The following is a 21,844-nucleotide window of genomic DNA, read 5'->3' on the forward strand; positions in this document are numbered from 1 at the left end:
GTTCTGATGAAACCGACTTGCATTTGACTCGAATGAAACCCAGCACATATGCAGTTCAGCTTAATTTATGAGTAATCTTTTGGAAACCTTTTGATTTATTTATTTATTTATTTTTTGTCTGAAGGGAGCCAGGTGCTTTGGGGCTGTACCGCGTTGGCCGTGGTGATAATTCTGTTAGGCCACTCAACAATGAAATAACATTTCAGTGCCACGGCACAAAAGAACCTGAAAATTCAAAGAGGCTGCATTATTCAGCGCCGCAGCTCTGACCCAGTCCGTGAGCTCCCGTCTGATTTCTACGAGAAATTGAGAAAAAGCAGGATAAAGGCGGGTTGTGGATGACTCTCGTATCGCAGGGCTTTGATGCACATGCAGGTAGTTTTCAGCTCAGATGAAAGTGTGCTAAGCAATTAAAACGAAGAGATTCCCTAAACCAGTTGTGAAAGCCATGACCCACACAGACATGCGTAAAATCACATTAGACACATCCTCTTCAAAGCAGCTTCACTTTGCACTTGAGGGTTGTCGGTTCAATACTGTCTTGACATTTGTCAGGAGTGTTCTGAGGCTGCTGATGCCCCTGCAGCAACCCTATATTTAGCGATTACTTGCTATAGTGTGAAAGTTTTCTGCTAGGAAGTTGCCCCACATCTGAAAAGTCTGAGGCAGGATGACCATTGATTCATGCCTTGGCTCATTTAATGGAGAATACAGGTCAGCTTTTGAAACCTTTGAGTTACAGCACAACCGATCCATCCCCCACAGAGAGGCAGCAGAGGAGGGTGAAGGCACTGAAGCGGCAGGTCAGGAGTGTGGATCAAAGCCCTGGCTGCATGGTCTGCGCTGCTCGATTCTGCAGACAATATTGATGGGGGCCACCGATGAGCTGTGCGGCCTCAGTGAGCTCTGCTAAGTACCCGAACAAGGACACAGCGACAGTTTGGTGCCACAGACTTGGTAATGGATGCATCATGTTGGACTAGACGGATTATGTATCAGGTTTATTTTTTTTGCAGTGTGTATACTGTGTACAGATTCGGAAAGCGACTTATAAAATGGCACAAGAACTTCATATAGTCATAATTTTAATCAAGACTGAGTAAAGAATGTAATAAAATTGTGCGGTTAATTTGAGCTGACTGAAGTATTCGTGAGGTATTCGTACCGAGAAACCTGGTATTTTCAGAAGCTTGAAAACAGCAGGTGATGTTGCTAACGGAGAGTAGGAGGACAAGGAATAAGGTGAGGGAGGATATATGTAAAGACCAATCAAGGCTACTTGGAGAGGACAGAGATTTATGTATTTTTTTACCCTGACAAACATCTGGTCGATGCAATTAATGTCTTATAGACAGATGGAAAGTATATGAGTTGCAGTGCGATTTGCATACGGGATCTGGGGAGGTGTAAAGATGCCACCATAGCTTTTTATACTAACATCTTTAGGGCTAAATACTAAAAGTAAGACTTTCAATCACTGACTTTTGAACCATCTCCAAAGCCTCGCTTGGCAAGCTGACAGCTTTGGAAAGGATGCAGCTGTTTATACCCCAAATCCATGTATCATCATTAAACTGATCATAGGATACTTGTATAGCCGAAGGACGCGCCTAAGGGAGGAAAAAGATCAGATGGGACCAAAGAGCAGCCACTGGCTAGGTGTGTGTATTTTGCTTTTAAATGAGCTTATCTTCTGTAAGCTGACAAGTGGTCACACTCTCCTCACTGCAGCCCAGTTTTTTTTTTTTTTGGAACCACGTTGCTAAAACAGGCGAATGCTTCCACTAATATCTTGTTTGGTGTGGTGCTGAAACTATTTTGAACTATTTTAGACCTCATTATGAGGTCCGATGCTACACACGATCAGGAATAATCAAATGCAAATAAGAAGAGATAAATACACAGTAAATAAAATGAGAATCTGCATCCAAGGTGCAACTAAACCTGGAGCGCTCTCCAATACGCACTCATTTAGCCTCGATGAAGGCCCTGAAATTTGCATAGGTGCCACCAAGGAGGGACAAAGGACAACATTGGATTAAAAGATGGTATATTGCATTATTTAGATAAACCAGTTACAATTGACTTCAGGAGCTGGCGGCTTAAGCCAGAGCAATGATTTCCTTTTATGCATAGCTAGCCACTTGGCATACCATGCACGGCATGCTGCAGCCCCAATGCTCTGCACAGCTAAGAGGACTTTAATGGGTTTTTCTTTCCACTTAAGGTTTAGCAACAGAACCTACTGCCTTTTGCTGGTCTGGACATCACTGGAGTCTGACCTGTCTCGTTTGAGAGCATTTTATGTGGTCAGCGTTTTACACAGCGATGCAGGCGCCTTGAGGTGACTCGTGAGAAACTTGTAGCTTTGACTCCTCGTTGTTATCTTTTAGGAGGCAGTGATTACTGGAGGTCCCGATGAGAAATGAGGAAAAAATCAATGGTAACGAGTTGTGTTTTGCATAGGGACAACCATGGAGGCATTACTGTCATATCTATGAACATGTGGGGAAGCTTTCCAAATTGCATGTTTGTCATTGGACACTTTTTGTTTTTATTAAAAAGGATGTAAAATGCAAGGTTATTTGAAAGAGTAATTACAAACCCCTAAAAAGTGTTCAGCCCTGTCCATTGTGTATCGATTGACCCTGAGCATCTCTTCTTTACTTTAAAATTCAAAGAGGATGAAGCGTTGCCGGCTCACTGCTATTAGGCTCATTTCACTGCTTCTAATATGTATAATGACAAGTTCTGGCTTAATTACCACAGTTTGTGTTCAGCGCATCTGATCTGTTTTTGACTGTGGTGTGTCTCTGGGAGTTTTACTAACTACTCAACGTGTGAGGCGGCAAACAAGATTCAAGGTAAATACACAGAGATTCATAGAGAGAACAAACACCTGGATCATCTGTGAAAGGCATCAATTGGACTCCATGGGAAAGCAGAGATGAGCTCTGTGTATTGTTTTCCTGCAACTCATGCTCCAATTCATCATCTCCCCTCTGACTGGTTTCAATCAGTCCTCTAGCTGCTAATCTCCTGCAGGAGCAATATATATATATTTATATATAAAAGCCCACAGGAAGGCTGCTTGTTAATGTTTCATTCAAAAGTCTGTCCCTCAGGAAATGTAACACGCCGCAAGACAGCACACCTTCAAATTATGAAGCTGCTGTAAGAAATACCTCCACAAGATTTTATCGAATCAATTTTGGGATAAGGTTATTCTTGCACTTCATAATAACTTACACATCCCAGACGCAGGTGATAAAAATCAGCCTGGATGCACATTTATTCATTTTTAAAACATATTCAGGGTCTGACAGCTTGAAAGGCATCATAGACAGAGTCAGTGACAAACATTAGAAGTCATGCTATGCTGCAGTCATGCCTCTGATAATATTAAATCTTTCTTGTCAGTGCATTGATTGACAGGCTAGTGAAAGCACACAAACATCTGTCTCAGCAGCTACACGCTTCTGCGGATGAGCCGCTCGCTGCACGTACGCCGTGGAATTTGTCCCCCAGTCGTCTCCTAATTTGATTACCCAGTACAGATCTAAAGGATGGAGGGGAGTGATATTAAATCGTTAAGCGCAGGAATATGTATCACCCTTTTGTGTTTCACACCAATTTGCTTCACATAAGTGGATTGGTCAGAGCCTCTATCAGTGAATATACATCTCCAATGGAAGTGAAGTGAATGCAGACTTTCAGCCACACAGGGAGCATCTGTACAGGGCGCTAATGCGGACAAATTGCAGCAAATCATATATGTTTCTTATCTTACCACTTATGATGCTGCTATTACTCATGAGTGTGTGTAATTCAGTTAGACTAAACTAAATAAAGATACGCAATGTTTTCAGACTGGAAAAAAGTCTCATATTTCAGTGTAGGGTTCTATTCTCTCCCATTAACGCAATCAAGTGCATTGCTAATTACTAACTGTGTTGTTTTTAAAATGATTAAGACATGTAGAATAAAAACTAAGCAGACCACGAAGCTAGATAATGCTGAGATCACGTGGCCAGTGCTTCAAAGCTGCTCTTCAGGAAACATAAAGCCGGACCTACAGTCCAATTTGGACAAGGAGTCCAATTTGTCTCGGCCATAGTTACCAATCTATGGTCGATCAAAAGTAACAGACCCACTAAAAATGCACTGGAATGGTGTTTTTCTTAAGATTTATATCCTCCAAATGCTATGTTGTACAAAACCAGACTTTTCTGGACTAGGAGTTAATTGTTAGCAAAACTGCTAAGTAAAATTCATGAACAGTCTTGCCCCCTAATTTGTCTAATGCTATTGTAAATATGGCCTTTCAACGATATTTGCAAGCAAAAGAAAATACAAAAGTTTGCACCATCCTTTGTATCCTCATTCCACCCCTTCCCTTCCTGGGAGAGAGGTAGCTCGGACATCCAACCGACACAATTGTGTATTTTGGTGGACAGCAGTAAAAAGGGCTAAGCTAATCTCTTGGTGGTTGAAAGTCACGCAGTTGTGTGGTGGCAGCATGGAAGGGGGCGATTCCAGGACGCTGGAACTCACTGTGATATCGTGCACCTTACTTAATGAAACATCGAAAAACACAAGTGAGGTGCCCACTTGAAAACCCCAATGATGCACCACATACTACCTAATGCTGTTGGCTAGGCTAGTTTGCTGGTGTCCTCTTATTGGTTGCCAGCTGGTAGCTAACTGCTGACTTATAAATGTGTTTTGCCTCAGTTCTTGCCACAAGGGATTTTAACATCGCATCCTGTGTAGTGATTAATGACAAAGGTCAGTGTTTTATCTGTGCAATAGTTTGGTTTCTGACCAAGGCGACCATCAAACGCAGTCACAACCACAAGCTTTAGAGTCCCATTTGAAGGCAGCACGAATACCTGAAATGTTTGCAGCATTCCCATTAATCTCAAACGTCCTTGGTGTTTAATGGGAGAACTCAAACATAGTAAAGCATTACAGCATCACTGTGAGCATGTTAGCATGCTGCCGATGGCACAAAGTGCTGCTGTGTCTATTACAGTCAAACAGAGAAGTTGGTGGTAGACTCTTGGCTAAAAAGAAAAAAAGAAGAACCTGAAATCATTTACACTAACACACATTTTATTAGAAACAGTGAAACTGAAGAGAGAATAATTATTAAGGACAATGAGATGGCTACATAAAGCAAAAGTCCCTATCTGGCTCTTTTCAAAGACCCTGATTGAAGAAGACGGATGAAACATCAGAGCTTCATTCAGATTTAAATGTGTGATTATATTTATTTTGCTTCTTTGCTTTTTTTTAATGGAAAGTTCATCAACCTGGCTCCATCACTGCGGGTATGATTTTTTTTTCTTTTTTTTTTTTTGAGCAGTGATAATGGAGACAATTAAGATAATGCAATACTGATGGCAATTTAAGTGGCGTTAACAGCCACTGGGACATCAGAGGCTGTAGAAATGCTGGACTGATAAGTTGATTTAAACCAAATGATAGAGTAAATTCAGCCCCTGCACATCCTCGGAGTTATTTCAGCACTTACAAGGGACAAAAGCCGCGAGTATTTATGTGTCTGTTAGCCTTTTTTTTTTTTTTTTTCTTTGCTTGTTGGCAAACGGGCATCTTGGGGGAATTACGGCAGAGTGCCCGCCACTGCAGCCGCTGACAGTTTCACTGCTCTGATTAAAAATTTCAAACGCTTTGAGGATTCACCGTAATTACTCTTTGACGTTTATCATATGGCTGAAGCTGGAGATGCAAACACTCAAGGGAGGTAATGTTTTCACTCCAAACTGATTCCAGCCGCTTGTTTCTGTCACCATTCATTAGCGTGAGAGGGTGGTGACAAAGAGGCTAAAAACTGACCCGGTCTCAATAAACAAACGAATAAATAAACAGACAAGATTAGCATTTCTGCCTTCAGTGTAAATGCCGGAGGGCAAACTTTGAAAAGCAACTAAGTGTTTAATCTTGTTACCCTGACTCTACAGGCGCACAAATACAGTGAAGCATTGGTGGCGAAGAGTTTGGACGTGGTCTAAGCTAACAGTAGGCTCTGTGGGCCCGAGCAGAGCATGAAGCGTTCAGAAGAGGGGGAGTCGTCGAGTTGCCTCTGGCATTTACCATGAAACCATAAATATTTATGAGCACATTACATACATTTAAAACCTGCTCCATTACCGTTATTGTGACCAGAAGGTCTGTAATGAACATAAAGTACTTATCATAGAATAACCTTTAAACACATGAATTATAATACACCAACCAGGCATAACATTATGACCACCTCCCTATTATTGTGTAGGTCTTTCAGGTACCTCCAAAACAGTTGTGACTCATCGGAGAATAGGCATGGGCCTTCTGAGGGTGTTGTTAGTTGGGGGGCCTTTGGGTCCTGAGGGGTGAATCATCCCACAGATACTTGATCAGTTTGTGAGGGGGTGAATTCGGAGGCCAGGTCAACACCAAGTGCTGTTTTCAATGTTCCTAAACTGTTTTTGTGTGTGTGACTGTGTCAGGCTGCATCCTGCTGGGGGTGGCTGATCTGGTCTAGGTGGGTGGTACATGTCTTGAACAAGTTTTAATGTGTGTGACTGATCCATGTAAGACGCTACTAGCATTGGGATTTAATAAGGAGCAAACCACGCAGCCAGGAAATCCAGATCAGGTGTGCACAAGCGCCATTACTATTCAGTTGTAGCCGCCATGCTGCTTCTTATTAGCCAGCCGTATTCATGAGGCCGTCTTTCTCCGTGTGGTGCCACCATCAGGACGTATACCCACATATTAACAACTTCTCGAAGAGTTTTAGTCTGGCGCACCTGGTGAAGACAATGAACTTGCAACAAACACACAAAAAGGGACCTAATTGCAGCCGAGCCCACTTTTCAGTTTAGTAGATTATATGTTTGAAATTCTTCAAGGGTGCTCGCACTGAAATCAACTGCTGATTAAAATGTATGCTGCTCCCTCATTTCTTCCAACACACCATATTATTCCTGATAAAGGGCTACAGGTCGCAAGTTCAAAGTATTGTTATTCATCTGATCCAACATGTTCCTTTCAAATGCCCTCATAAGGTGTCATTATGTTCTGTTTAAGACAGTGTTTGTTTGGCTACTTTTACATAAGAAAAAACATAATTTCTTTACGTTTATAAAAGTTCTTTACAAATTAAGCTAATATTATATATTCCTGCATATTTTATTTGATTTCACAGGTATAACATCAATCAAATAACTAGACTAATGTAGTAGAATATAATAAAGTGAATTAGCTTTAATCTCTCATAATTTCCTCTGGGAAAATATTCTGTGTGTGAAATGAAGCTCACAGTCTCACACACACACAGTGTGGTCAATATATTCATTCAGTGGGATTTAAGCGATTCTGATTGGTGGTTTCAGTTAAACTGTTAACATATATGTAAATTAAATAAAGTAAAATCCACACGTGTCAGCTACAATGGCCTGATCTCCAAATTCACTAGATCCCAAATTGATCTCCACAGAGGCCCCCACTAACAACATTGTGTTACCAGACACCACGGGACACCCTCAGAAGGCTCATGTCCCTTCTCTGATGTGTCACAACCATTTTTTTTTTTTTTTGAAACACGAGTGAGACCTACACAATATTAGGAAGGTGGTCATAATGTTATGCCTGATCAGTGTATGTGTCTACGTGCCCCAAAACATCAATCATTTCAAGCTTAGTTCGTCTTTTCATCTTTTTCCTTTGAACAACTTGTTGTGGTTGAGTCTTTCCACCATCATCAATTTTTAACTATTTCCAAACAAAATGTTTCTGGCAGCTGCAGAAACTTCTCACTTGATGCACAGAAATAATGTCTTCATCACAACTAACTGGAGTAATGACCAGGCCAAGCATCTGCATTTGCAGAGCGAGGTACAGATTCTCACGGTTTACCTCAACCCTCTCAACCCTCTCAACCCTCTCAACCCTCTCAACCCTCTCAACCCTCTCAACCTCACCATAGAGTCAATTTGTTGCAACGGAGGTGGTAAATGTTCCTGTAATTATATGGTGTTTTTCTACCTATTGGTACTCAAAACGCTTAACAGTCACAGTGACAGGTCTCCACACCCCCAGGTGGTTAATGGAGGTATTTTTATTCCGACATGGGTATTATTCTAAACCCGTTTTCAACAACGCAGTTACAGTGTGGCTTAAATAGAGTGTTTTGATTTTAAAAATGAACATTTAGTGCTAAAATACTGGCACAAAATACGATGAGGCAACCATGAGAAAACAAAAAGAACCCGATTCCGTTCACGCCACGTTACAGTCCAATGCAATGCTGCAAATTTATTTCCAGGCTGTCCATCTCACGTCAGAGCGTATAGATGCGAGTTATGGAGCTTATGCGGCGCAGGCTCCTTCTCGAAATAATTACGTTTCATGCAGAGATGAAAGTGAACAGGTGGCCATTTTTCTCTGCTTTCTGAGTCTCAAAGATAAACGAGGGTTAACGTGTGTGGGAGGAATCCTGACGAGTTCCATACACTGGGCTTCACTGAGCACTCGCGGTGCCGATGCACCTGCACAGACTGAGAAGTACTGCATTTTTTTTACTTCGTGATTATTGAAAAACTGCACTTGCACCGTTTGAAAGCAGGCTGTAACCCACACTAAGTGAATATAGCACGATTCAAGAGCACATACGTATTCCGAGTGTCCTTTAAATTGCCTACCCTAGTGCAGACGTGCAGCTATTCATTAATCCTAAAAAGTTGGGTTCGGAAGACAAAATTCGGAAGACAAAATCATCCAAAGCCCCGTCTCACGGCTCCATGTACAGTAGGTTTCGAGTGCGATGGCTGTGCAGTGGGATTAATGCAACAGTCAAGCTCATGTCATAGCCCTTCAACCGGAGTAGAAGAAGTCAGACTCAGCAGGGTGTTAGAGCTGAGGAAAAAATCAGAGGGAGCGCATTTTCCTTTGACAGTAAAACAAAACTCTCGTCTAATTCTGCACCCATGTCACACCCCCGTACAGTATGTGCAGCTCACACGGTTTCAGGAACCAGAGGTGAAGCCTCACATAATCGAACGCTCCCATTCTTTTCTCACTTAACATAACAAGCCTGTTGAAGTTAATGCTGACCCTGAATCCGGGGCTGCCAAAGGAGCTCCTGTCTCTCTCCCACGTCCTTTGTTCAGTTTTTTGTAACATTAAAACCACTGAAAAGTGAATAACTCGCCACCTTGTGAAAATTCAACATTCTGCCGAAAAGCTTTTGGAACTGGTTCATGTGGATGTTACTTAGACATGTACCTCCCACTAGACCAGGCACCAAAAACAAAACAAAAACAACAACAACATGAAGAACAGGAAGTGGCCTCCAAATTCACAAGATCAACCAATAGCAATAGATAGATAGAGGCACAAAGGAGACCTAGACAATATTAGGTAGGTGGTCATAATGTTATGCCTGATCGATGTACACAGGCCTGATTAATTACTCTGAGAATTGATGATTGTTTCTTCTCAGAAAGAGGTCAGACAAACATAGAAGCAGTTTTCCTCTGTCTTCACAAACAAATATCATGAATCAGATTGTCATTAAAGAGCACCGCTCATCTTCACAATCTTAATACTTCCTGTAGTACTTCCTGTGGAGGGAGCTCAGGGCTGTTTTGAGTTAGACTTCAAATATTTGACAGGAAACCCATAATAGAAACTATCCTGTGGGAAATTCGAAAACTATTACAACACGTTTGACTCATAGGGGAGAAAAAGGATAGGAGTGCCTCTGCGGCCTCATTCTTTGACCAGCTTTGTGTGAACCGCGATGCTCAGAAGATGTATAACAGCTATTCAAGGTCCAGAGTTGAGCTATTTTTGTACATCGGGGGCGACTATATTTTTGTGATTACGTTTTTTTGTTGTTGTTAACCTCAAATAAACAGTCCACGCTGGCACAGGACGCTGGACAGCTAACACCGTCTCTCCTCTCAAGGCCGTTGACACAGTGTGCGACACAGCAGCCTGATCAGAGACGCTGATTGTGTTGTTCCCCTGCCGATAAAACTGATCTACTCTGAACGATAGTCTGGGTCTAAACTGCGCAGAAACACACACAAATATCTTATTCTCCCCTTGCTCCCCCATTATTTATTCCAGTAATGTAATTGGCTTTCCTTCCATGTATGCCATTAATGGCTATTTTTTCTATTTTATATATTTTGTTACCATAATGCTGTTTGTTATGGTTTTTTCTTTCTTGACTCTTTTTGTGTCCTTGTTGCTGTGACTTCCAAGTCTAAGACAAATTCTCCTGCAATGGTAATAAAGTTTATTTGCTTAGATCTAATCTTCTCTCTGAACAGGCAACCGGCGGACGCTTAGTATTCTGAAATATTTTAATCGGTATCAGTAGGCCGACACTATGACAGCGAACTATTTATTTTACAAGTGGACAAGCTATAAAACCAATCACGCCTAACTGATGGTTAAGAGCCGGCGGCGTTTTGACTTTCAGCACTTGTCCTTAGCCCGGCTTTAAACGTAGCCAACCCGTTTACCCGCACGGGTTGAACACCCCCTGTAGTTTCCACTCTGCCTTTCCTAAAGAGACCTCCTTCTAGCACAGTGTTGTTATTTGACACTGGGTTCACTCTCATGAGCTAAAATTGTGCAGGCAAAACCACATTACTCCTGCAGGGCATTGATGAATTATAAATATACATGAAAATAATTAATTTGCCACCGTTGCCAACATTAATTATCATTGTGGATTTCTTATTCTAAACAGACAAGCTAAGAGATGACTCCCGCCGAGGAACACATTTTGAATGCGTAATGTTTATTATCAGCACGATCTAATTTATTTAGATACTGTCAGTAAAATGTCCCCTGGGCAAAATGAGATTTCAGACACCTATAAAGCTGCTGTCTCTGCATCTATAAATTCAAACCCGTTTGACATGCCCGACTTATAAAACCGACTAATTTCTGGCCCTTTGTGCGTGTGTGTGTCTGCGCGAGAGAGTCAGCGAGAGACAAAGGGGTGAGATTGTAATTGTAGTGGTCGCACATTAATGAGAAAGTTACCTTATGAATGAATCAGTTTACACTCTCGCCCTGACCTTTTAGCTGCGTCTGAAATTATGCAAAAAGATTCAGTTTGGCAAAGTGACATTTATATTATTGACGTGATTCTCCCCCCAATGACCGGCCACCGCGCATTAAAAACACAACACACAGATGTGTTATCTACATTACAGTTTGGTTTGAAAGCAACTGTGCAAATTTACAAAGCGCCACTTTGTCACATGACGCCAAAAACGGTTTGTGGTTGTGTTGATCATCAATAGACCTTCAGTCATGCGAGCAGACAGACGCACGGCGATGCTCTGACATGAATGCTAATGTTAGCACTACCTCAGAGTGGAAACACTATCAGAACATTCAGTAGGTAGTCAATACTATTAATTGAGTATTTTAATTCAGCTGGTCAGCGCGCTAACCTTTGCTAATTAACACTAATACAATGTGCAGTTGAGACCGATGGGAATGAGCTTACTTTAATGTGTACTGATCCGCCACAACATTATGACCACTGACAAGGAAACACCATGCGACACGATCCATGCCACTTTTTTACTACACTGTTTTCTATTTTATTTACTAGATAACATCTCATTTTCTTTTAGCTACCTGTGGTTTTTAAGAGTGTTTCTTTTATGTGCAACTAAGCTGCTGTGAACAAATACTTATAACATTGACCATCTTATGACAATTCAATGCTCTGCTGGGAAACTTCAGGACCTCGCCTTCATCTGGATGTTACTTACTTAAACATGTGCCACCCGCCTAAATCAGACCAGGTATCCTGAGCCCTCAGCAATGACACTTTTTGATTCTAGCTGGCATCCCCAGCAGGATGCAGCCACACACAGGCACGCAGAAAATCTTGACGAACAGCACAAGGTGTTGACCTGGCCTCCAAATTCAAGTATCTGTGAGATGCACTGGAACAAGCCTGACAGTATGCTAACGATGTCAGGACAATGGTTTCTAAATATAGTTCCTAAAAAATGTTGATGCATGTTGCATGGACTGATCAACTGACCTACAAACGCCAGCCGTACAGCCATGGTGCGACAGAAGCACATTTGTATTTATTTTTTTTGTGGAACTTTATCTACTTCATACTTCCAGTGTAAGTGGCCGGGGAAAATGTGAGGAGGTCAAAACTTCAGCTGCAGCTGCGGTGTATAGAACGATTCAAAAAAAGTTTTGCAGCCTCGCGTGGTTCATCAGGGTCATCTCGGTGATGCCACAGGCCTAAAACTTTGCAGCTGAAATGTGATATATTGTGCAGTAGCGACACAGCTCCAGAGTCCGTTTTAACCCAGTGAGACCACTTACTCCAGCAGCAGCTCAAGGCTCATGAATATTATTTTTATTTTATTTTTATTTTTTAAAGAGGTCTTTGCAGCCACTGTTGTACCTCTGGAGGAATGGAAAACAGATCGGCTACAAGTGGGAAAAGTGAGCGACGATAAAAGTCCCAGCTGGGACGACAGTGATCGGAGACGTCACCAGCTGCGGCAGCTCCTCTCATCCGCTCCAGTTTTGAAGCCCATGCTACTGGTTACAATGAATCCTCTGAGGAAAACCCTGCTGCTCTCTATATTCCACATTAGCCCTACATGTTCATTTAGAAAGGCATGATGAGTAAAGGTGGTGAAATGTCACAATAAACTGGAACAAACCCCAAAGAAAGGCGCGAAGAGGGTGTCAACAGAGTGCCATCTCCTTCTTTGGTGCCGCTCCAAATTTAACCTACAGCATTACTTCATGTGTGGGTGAATCCCTCCCTAATTTGTTTCCTCCAAATAGGTTACAATTCATAGGTGCGTTTGGGGACATCTGCTTTGAGTTATTGCTCTGCTTCAAATGCCTGAAGCCATTAAGGCTTCAGGCTCACGCCAGCCCCATTGTTCTTTCAGGGCCGTGTATATTTAGCACCACAATGCCCAAAAAAAAATAATCTTTAAGCAGAGGAACATCTTATGTCATGCAGTGAGCATTGCAGAGACAGTAATGAGTTTTCATTTATTAACAATTCCAGTTTCCATTAGTTATGTGTAATTAATATCAAGCCTTTCATCATCGCCAGGTCTTCTAAAGCTTTTGTGGCCATTATGCGGCTTCAGTCTTGTGTGAATGAAACATTACAGCTGTGCATTAATTTTTCAAGATGGCAAACAGCCAGAAGAAGAAATGCTTAATTCTCCGACTGTGGCTGAAGGTCTTAGGGAGACCTTTAATAATCGTCACTAAATTACTGAGTCTGCCAATTAATTATCTGAGACCGAGGGAGGGAAAAGAAGGGAAAGAGAGAATGGTACTGATGCTAATAAAACCCATTTCTACCTCATACATCAAGATATTAAGTAAAGTTTTACTAGTATGTATATACACGAAGCTAAGCCCTTCTTCTTTTTTGCTTCCTGTAGCTTCGTTTGAGGTCGAAGTGACCCTCCAGGAACAGATGGTTGTAATGCAAGACATTTATCTGCCTGTGCACAACAAGAAGCCTATAAAAAAAAGAACATGCTGGGCACATTTTAGGAGTAATTAACAAACCTTCAGGATGCTTCAAAGAGCTTTAATTCGGCTTCACACTGTAGTTTCACCTGCTTAGCCTTAAAAAAAAAAATCATTAACATAAAACAGGATTGAAGTAAATCCCGTTAGAGGTCTGACTCCCAACGAAAAATCGAAAAGCAAAACGTTTTCAAATACTTTTATGACAAAATAGAGCACATTGTACAGCATTAGTGATCATTTTAAAAGATACAGAAAAAGATATGCTCCTATCGTAGGGTTTAGATTATCCGTATGATATAAATATACACACATTATATTTCCAAAATGAACAGTGGCCTCAACATGCAGCTCAGTCATGAAAACACTCTGGTATTAAGTTGCGGACGCACGCTAGCATGGTCCCTCTTAACAGCAGCTCAACACCAACAATACAAAAAAAAAACAACAAAACAAAAAAAAACATTTACATCTGTGAATAGATAATTGCTCCATGACAACACGCGCACTCACACACACTCTGTACATACATACATACATATTCCTACAGGACAGTTGTGTTCTTTTAATGACTATAACTCTGTCTTAACGCTCTTATTAAGTTCATCTGACACGCTTCCCCTCGAGTCGTCCTTAAGCCATTTGTTGAAAACGGCAACGGGGTCGATGTTCCAGTGTTTATGGAAGGAGATGGGGACCTGGTGTGCGAGCAAGTCTCTGGCGTAGTCCTCTGGGCGTGCCTGAAAGGTAAGATAAAGCACAGTAATTTATATTTGGAAGCAGTCACAGGAGACTGAATGCGAGCGCTGTAAAAAGCCCGCGTGAAAGCATGAAGAGCTGAGTTTAGACTCTGACACCGAGAAAAAAAACAGAAAAACTGATATTTATGATGCCTTAATAAACCTCTGCTTGCTCAGGAGATTTCAGTTATGTATGCAAACAGGTGTACGGGCGTCATTTACCATCTTATTCTTTTGTGGTTTTGCTAAAATGGGACAAATGAGATATTCTGAAATGTCCCAGCGGCAGAAGCGCAGGTGCAACGCTGCCTTCATGTGAACCTATGGCTACCAACGGGAGGCAGTGGACACACAACGTTTGGCATTCAAATCCTAACGTTACCTGTATGCACTGATCAGCCAAAACATTAAAACCACTGGCGAGATCTTACAAGCTACGCTCCATCTCACTCCTTTTTCGAAATTATTCATTTTTTTTCTGTGTTTTATTGTTGTTTGCTTTCTCGGGTTTTCATTTTTGTATTGTGTTGCGAGGGGAATTTGTTAGCAATTGGGAAGCCTTGTATTGATTGCATATTTGTGATAAAAAAATAAGAGAAGAAAACTGACAGGAGACGCGGATAACATTGACCATCTTGTAACAATACAGTGTTTTGCTGGGAAACTTTTGGACCTGATGTTCGTGCGGATGTTACTTAGACGTGTACCAACCACCTAAACCTGATTAGGCCTCGATGGCAGCGGTCATCTCCAGCAGGAGGCAGCCTGACACACACACAAACTCAAAAAACATTAAAAAAAAACAAAACAAAACAAAAAAACAAAAAAAAAAACAGCACAGGGTCTCCAAATTCACTAGATCCCAAACTGATCAACTATCAACACTGTGTTGCCAGACACCACAAGACACCCTCAGGAGGTGGTCATAATGTTATGCCTGATTGATGCAGAAAGGCAAAAAGACATTCACGCATGAAGAGACGAGCTGAGAGAAACATGTTGCATCTTTCTCAACTATCTTAGGCGTAACAGCATAACTAACGGTACTTTCTTTTAAAAAATACAGCGTGCTCATAGCAAGAAGAGCCAGCTCTGTCTATACATTATCAATATTTTAATGTTCTGCTTGTTTCACCCTGAAATATTTGGGGAGGGAAATATATATATATATATATATATATATATATATATATATATATATAAGGCCGTTACCTTGGCAACCAGAGCTCGGCATGTCCACTAACGACCAACCGTCTGCTCCAAAGTGATGGATGGAGAGCAGGCCGCTTAAGTTTTGAGAAGGCGGCTCCTAAACAAGCAGACGGGTCGCAAACTCGTGAGCTCAGACCTTTCCGTTCATACGGATTCCTCTCGTGCAACGCGGTCGACAAAGCCTCGTTTGAAGGGAGCAAATACAACAAAATGAACGATTCCACTCGGCTGCTTTAGTCAGAACGCCGGGATTTGAAAAAGTCTCCGACTCACATGCTATGTTTCACCATTTATCTCTGCATGGAAAGCACCCTAGATATAACGCCACAATTATGCTGAGAATGAAATACTATAATTACCCGTTTTCTGATCTGTAAAAACACTTCACATAAGAATCCACGTTATAATTATGCCCTCATTCCCCCCCCCCACAAAGTGCTCCGACATATTCGAACAATGTGCGCTGAAAAGGTTAGTAAATGGATTCTCTAGTCAAATATATGCCTGGCCTTTTCTGTTTAACAGGAGATACCGTGGCTTTGAAATGTCTCAAAGTACAAGAGACTGACATGTAGGGTAATCCAACTTACCTTGTAATTACAGAATCTGCGAATCTTAAACGCTCTAACCCGTCTTATCAACCAGAACAAAGATAAAAATCAACCCCTGTGTGTGTGTGTGCAGGTTTTTTTTTTTTTTTTTGTCAAAAATGGGAGACTTGACAAAAGCTCAATCGGGAAGATTTGTTCACACGTTCTTTCTCTATCCGTCCTCGATCAAATTGGGCTATTTCTTCACCGTTCTCGCCCCTTCCGCTTTTTCCCGCGATGTGGAAATCACCTCATTCTTAATTTCAACATTACTGACTCTCGTCCTATTATCCGCTTGCACGCGTTCTCCACGTCAATCAAGGGCTCATTCTCTAAATTCATTCCAGTTTTGTCACTCTGCATTTAAGCCTCTCGTGCAGCCTCCCCCTCCTCCTCCTCCTCCTCCCTGTCTTCCTCCACCTCATCCCACTTGTCTAGGGGGTTTCACCTGCAGTCTCCACCAGTCTATCTGCTTCACTGCCTCCAGTGTCTTGTCTCCAGGGGCAGGGCACCTATCTGCTACCTTTATATGGAACTTTGCTACATGACGTCCCTTCTCATCGGAGTCTAGCTGCCAAAATATTTACTCTCGACAAGATCTTGTCGGTTCGATATTCACCCATCAGGCATAACATTATGACCGCCTTTCTAATATGGTGCATGTCTCCCTTGTGCCTCCAGAACAGTTGTGACCAGTGTTGCCACAGTTACTTTGAAAAAGTAATCTGATTATTGATTACTCTTCTAAAAAATCAACTTATTACTTGAGTTTCTTCATTAGTTGCATTCAGCAGCTGCCCACCCTCCACCCCAAAATGTCGTCTATAACATACTCCCCCACCAACTTATTCAACTCTCACCAACTTACTGGTTTTTCTTCAAAGTCTTCACATAGAGACTCTTTTTATTGTGGAAAAAAAGGGCACACCCAGGAGCAAATCAGGGAGGCAAACCTCTGACCCTTCAACCTAAAGGCTGTCCCTCTAACCACGACTCCAGCTCCAAAGTCATTTCTCTCCTCCCTTTATTGTTGTTTACTTTTGTGGTGCTGCGTGGTATGACACATATTACATCTCCTGTGGTGTCTGGCAAAAGGATGTTGTTAGTGGGGGTCTTTGGGTCCTATGGGCTGAGGGGAGGGGCCTCTGTGTTCCAGTGCATCCCACAGATACTAGATCAGTTTGGGATCTAGGGAATTTGGACGCGAGGTCAACACCTTATGCTGTTAATGATTTTTTTTTTGTTGTTCCTGAACCTGTGCCAGCCCAGGCGATGGCTGCTGCCATCAAGGAGTGTCATTGCTATGGGGTGGGGGTGCCTGGTCTGGTCTAGGTGGGTGCTACATGTCAAAGTAACATCCACACAAATGCCAGGTCCAAAAGTTTCCCAGCAGAGCACTGTATTGCCACAAGATGGTCACCTGTCAGTGGTGATAATGTTGTGGCTGATCAGTGTACGTTGCTTTACTTTCCTTTTTAAATCCCGTCTTAAATCCAGTAGTCACTCAGTTGTGTGTTTCCCTACTAAAAAAAGTTCCAATCTCTCTTCGGATGATCAGTCTGAAATATGTTCCTTACAAGAGACTCGTATACCTTGCAAAAATATAATATTCTCAGTATATTTTGACATGATGATATTTCACAAAATAAAAAAATAAATAAATAAATAAAAAACCCCAAATCATCCTCGCAGTAGGAGTGCAAATACAACCTGGTGGAAGAGAGGACTGTGTGTGACGGGAAGCCCCAGAGCATTGAGGCACATTCCCAGCACCATGTCATCTGGCGCGTCATTGCTGTAGCACTTGCAGCCGCTGTTAAGAAGTCGGACCACTGCCTCCCTGCTGAACACCATCCTGCAGCAACACGTTAAAAAAAGAAAAGAATAAAACATAATACAGCCAATTTACTTGCACTGTAAAATATCACTTTGGAAGCAAGTGACAGAAATAACCAGAGAATACCACATATAACTTGGAGCCATCGCCTTAAAGGTCATTGTGTGTATTTTATTCAGAGTAAATAGTGAAACAGTATATTGAGTGAGATGTGTTGTTTTGCCGCCGTGAATCAGTTCTGCCCAAAAAGCGTCGCGACACCTCTTTGAAATGAAACAATTACACGTGGAAAATAAAAAAAAATCTTAAGCTGCCAGAAAAATCGTTCATTGCCACTCAATACAGGTTTTTAAGGAGACATCACTTTCGAAGAAACTGCCAGCTGTGGTGCTGTAAAGTGTCATGGCAACTGAAGGGTCCCTAAGTAGAGTTTCTCACACAGCTCAGGATTTATGAACGCTGCAGATTTTGATAGACGTGGAATCGGGACTATGGAAATCGAAAAACCTTTGCTTCTTGTTCAGTTCAAAAACATACATATTTTATATAGAAAGGAGAACAATGAAATGGGATTTTTTTTTTTTTTGCAGTTTTTCACAATTCAAAGCACCGACCTTCTATCTGGTCAATTTCTCGACTTTATTCTGCAGTGATTTTTTCTGTATTTTAATTAAGTACCATGATTGTAATGCAGTCTTAGGGGAACAACACATTTTTTTCTTCTGAACTGAATCGAAATGGTTTATCTGTAAATTACAGATTCCATTTTTTCCCCCCCTTTTCATTACACACTTCGTAGTTCCTCTGCCGCCTCTGTATCTTTCATCGTTATTCCCAGGGCGTTAAAGCGGTGAGACTCACCCTCCTCCTCCTGTGATGTAACTGTAGCCACCTTGGCTCAAGCCGTAGCCGTATCTCTCTCCGAGACACACCGGTTCAGAGGGGTCATAACAGCTCAGCAAGACTTGCAGTCGGGGGATGCTGCGGAAAGCACAGATCAAACTCATCACACGCTCATCATCATCGTACGCACGCACACGCACACACACACACACACACTCTGCGTCTACACGCCAATGAAACTGTCCATCTACAGGCTGGAATAACTGCTCTCCCTCGGGCACTAATACACATCCGGAGGCTTCCGCGTTAAGGGGCAACCTGGCGGAAAGTAAAGCGAGTTGGACGTGGATTTATGTACTGAGCTTTTTAGATGTTCGACAAGATGCTAATATCTCTGGAACTCATTTTCCCAAAGTGACTCCCATCCGAGAGTTTCTCTCTTTTTACTGTGCAAACCTTTTTATGGATGAGACAGAATCCCTTTAAAGATTTATGAACTGCTGCTGTCAGTCAAACTTTGGGGGGAATTAAAGTGTAGCATTTAGACAATAAAACGCGGCTTCAAAACGTGGAGCAGGAACAAGGAACAACAACGAGGACGTACCTGATAAGAGTGTCATCGTCCACAACGAGGAGCCACTTGGTGTCTGGGACGGCGCTGCTTAAAAATCTCTGAAGGATTGCAAATGTTTTCCCGCAGTGGCCTGCGAATAGAGACATACTATCAATACAAAGGCCAGTGAGACTTAATCACCATGTGCTTATTGACCGTGCTGTATTCAGGCTCACAAAGATAAATGGCCCTGTTAGGAGGAAAAGCACACTTGGTATAAGCAGTTATTTACATGCACATGGCTGCACACAAATAAACACATACACAGGACAACGGGCGTACAGTAAATTACCGTCATTAATTATCCCGACAATAAATGATTTGAAGAGAAGGGGGCTGAGCAAATGTCACAATCGAGTCTCGACGGCGAGTGTTGAAAAATGGAGCCACCGTAACAGCGCCAAGGCTGCAGTTAATCAAACGGCCACTCGAGGCCACTTCTGAATGTGAGGCGATCCCCATATACCGCCATTAAAATCTTGGTCTCTACGGCTAATTTCCACAACTGGGACAACTGTTACACCTGCCTTAAAACTTCCTTCTCCCTCTAATTTCTTCTCTATATCACAACTCAATTACTCAACACTCTATTACTGTCCCAGTGGCATGCTATTGACGTATAGCATCTCAACTGTTGACTGTGTTTCCCCCTCACCATCTGCCCTCCCCTCCCCTCCCGTCCTCCTTCATCTCCATCTGGACTGAATGCATCATTTTCCAGCCTGCAAATGATACCACTTATATTCAATAATCATAGCAGTTAACTCACCTGTGATAGAACATCGACCGTCACTAACTGTTTTATTTATATTCATTATCAAACTTTCCCGTAACATGCATCCACTATATATTGTATTTGTATTACTACATGAATGCTCTAGTAAGATGTATGTATCAATTACACATGCTCTGGTGGTTTCAGACCAGGTTTTGAGACAATCTGTAATGTTATTGACCTTATATGAATAAACTATAATTTAACTGAAAGTTATGCATAAATAAAGGCTGCTGTGAGTGATAGATGGGTGCCATCATGGCCGTCCTCAAGTGACTGAAGGAAACCTTGATTGCAGTATCAATCATTTTTATCAGCTTGTATATTTTTACATAGAGTTAGTAACTGCAGACACAGCATCTTTTAACTCGGGGAAGGACATATTGTAAAGCTCCAGCTATTACGCAAACAGCTCAGTATCAGAACACTCAAATCTGAGCAGGATGACTAGGACGCACTACTTTTGTGTTTGCACCTTTCGTGCATCACGTGCATGATGAGTGTGAACAAGCATCGGTTATGCCTTCTCCTCGAGGACATCTCCTCAAACGTACGTGGATCAGTGGACACATCACACATCGCGCTCTGCAGAGATCAAACACACGGCCTCACATTTAAAGGTATTACAGAAGCGAAGCCGACACTTTAGGCCTTCCAGGTACAACAACATATCTGTATTATGGTATTTTTAAGGATTTAGCATTTGAACCCCCCCCAATATAAAGATGCGATGCACAAATATCTAGCTCCTCTGTGACTCTGTGAAAGGTAAGAAAGGTATTGTCTGCATTCTGACATCTCAACAAAATAATAAGGTAGGTTTGGCATGATGAGCCAGGAAGAACAAACTTTTACTCCGATGTGTTTGACATGACGGCCAGATGGAACAAAATGTTCTGCCAACTCCTGAAAATAAAAACATTGATGCGGCAGTACACAACACATACAAGGAAACCAAAGAAATATACCTATCAGAATCCAAATATCTGCACCCCATCAGGGCTGAGAGCAGAGCCTTGGAAATCCCTGTTGGTAAGCAACACAAAGAATTCTGAGGCCCCACTGTTTTATTTATAAGGCACCCAAGGTGTATTTTTTATTTTTTTTTTACGACTATCTGAATATAAAATGAGAAAGGACACCTTGAACTGCTGACAGAAATAAAATCCAAAAATGCACTTTTAGAGACAGATCTCCAGACAACCCTGGTAATCATATTTCTAGTTCTGGAGGAGGTTAGCGTTTCTCAGCGGCCTTGAAAGACAAAACACTTTCCTTCTTCATGTTACACGCAGCACAAATCAATTAAACGTACAAAAAAAACAAAAAGGAAAGAGCGCAATTACCGTTTCATTCTTTTGCACATAAAACTGAAAAAGGTTCCTCTTTAGTCCCAAAGTAGATTTATTATCCCTCAGATAATTGTTGTATAACACACTTGACCGGCGTGACAAGAGTGCGTATTTGCTCGATAAAGTGCCTGTGTCATTTTCCCATTTCAAGGTTTTGCATCACCCTTTTACCTCACTTGCTCAGACAATTGAAAAAAATGTTTTACCTCAAACTGATATTTTATTTTTTTTCCAAAATGCATAAACATGTTGTAAGAATCAATGTGTTTTCATAAAATGTTAAATTGCCTACAGACAGCAGCAGAAA

The 21,844-nt window shown here is 41.8% G+C and overlaps 1 protein-coding gene across 1 annotated transcript in view; it reads right to left on the reverse strand.

Annotated features, from left to right (window-relative positions):
* Window positions 1-13,759: 13,759 nt before the first annotated feature.
* Window positions 13,760-21,844, reverse strand: part of b3glcta (beta 3-glucosyltransferase a) — a 64,320-nt gene continuing 56,235 nt past the window's right edge. The window contains exons 12-15 of the mRNA XM_047595226.1: window positions 19,402-19,501; window positions 18,816-18,935; window positions 17,828-17,972; window positions 13,760-14,315 (exon numbers count right to left, since the gene is read on the reverse strand). Coding sequence (XP_047451182.1) covers window positions 14,148-14,315; window positions 17,828-17,972; window positions 18,816-18,935; window positions 19,402-19,501 — 533 coding nt within the window. The 3' untranslated portion in view covers window positions 13,760-14,147. The remainder of the gene's footprint in view (window positions 14,316-17,827; window positions 17,973-18,815; window positions 18,936-19,401; window positions 19,502-21,844) is intronic.

This window comes from Mugil cephalus, chromosome 9 (genome assembly GCF_022458985.1).
Source record: "Mugil cephalus isolate CIBA_MC_2020 chromosome 9, CIBA_Mcephalus_1.1, whole genome shotgun sequence".
Classification (NCBI taxonomy): Eukaryota; Metazoa; Chordata; class Actinopteri; order Mugiliformes; family Mugilidae; genus Mugil; species Mugil cephalus.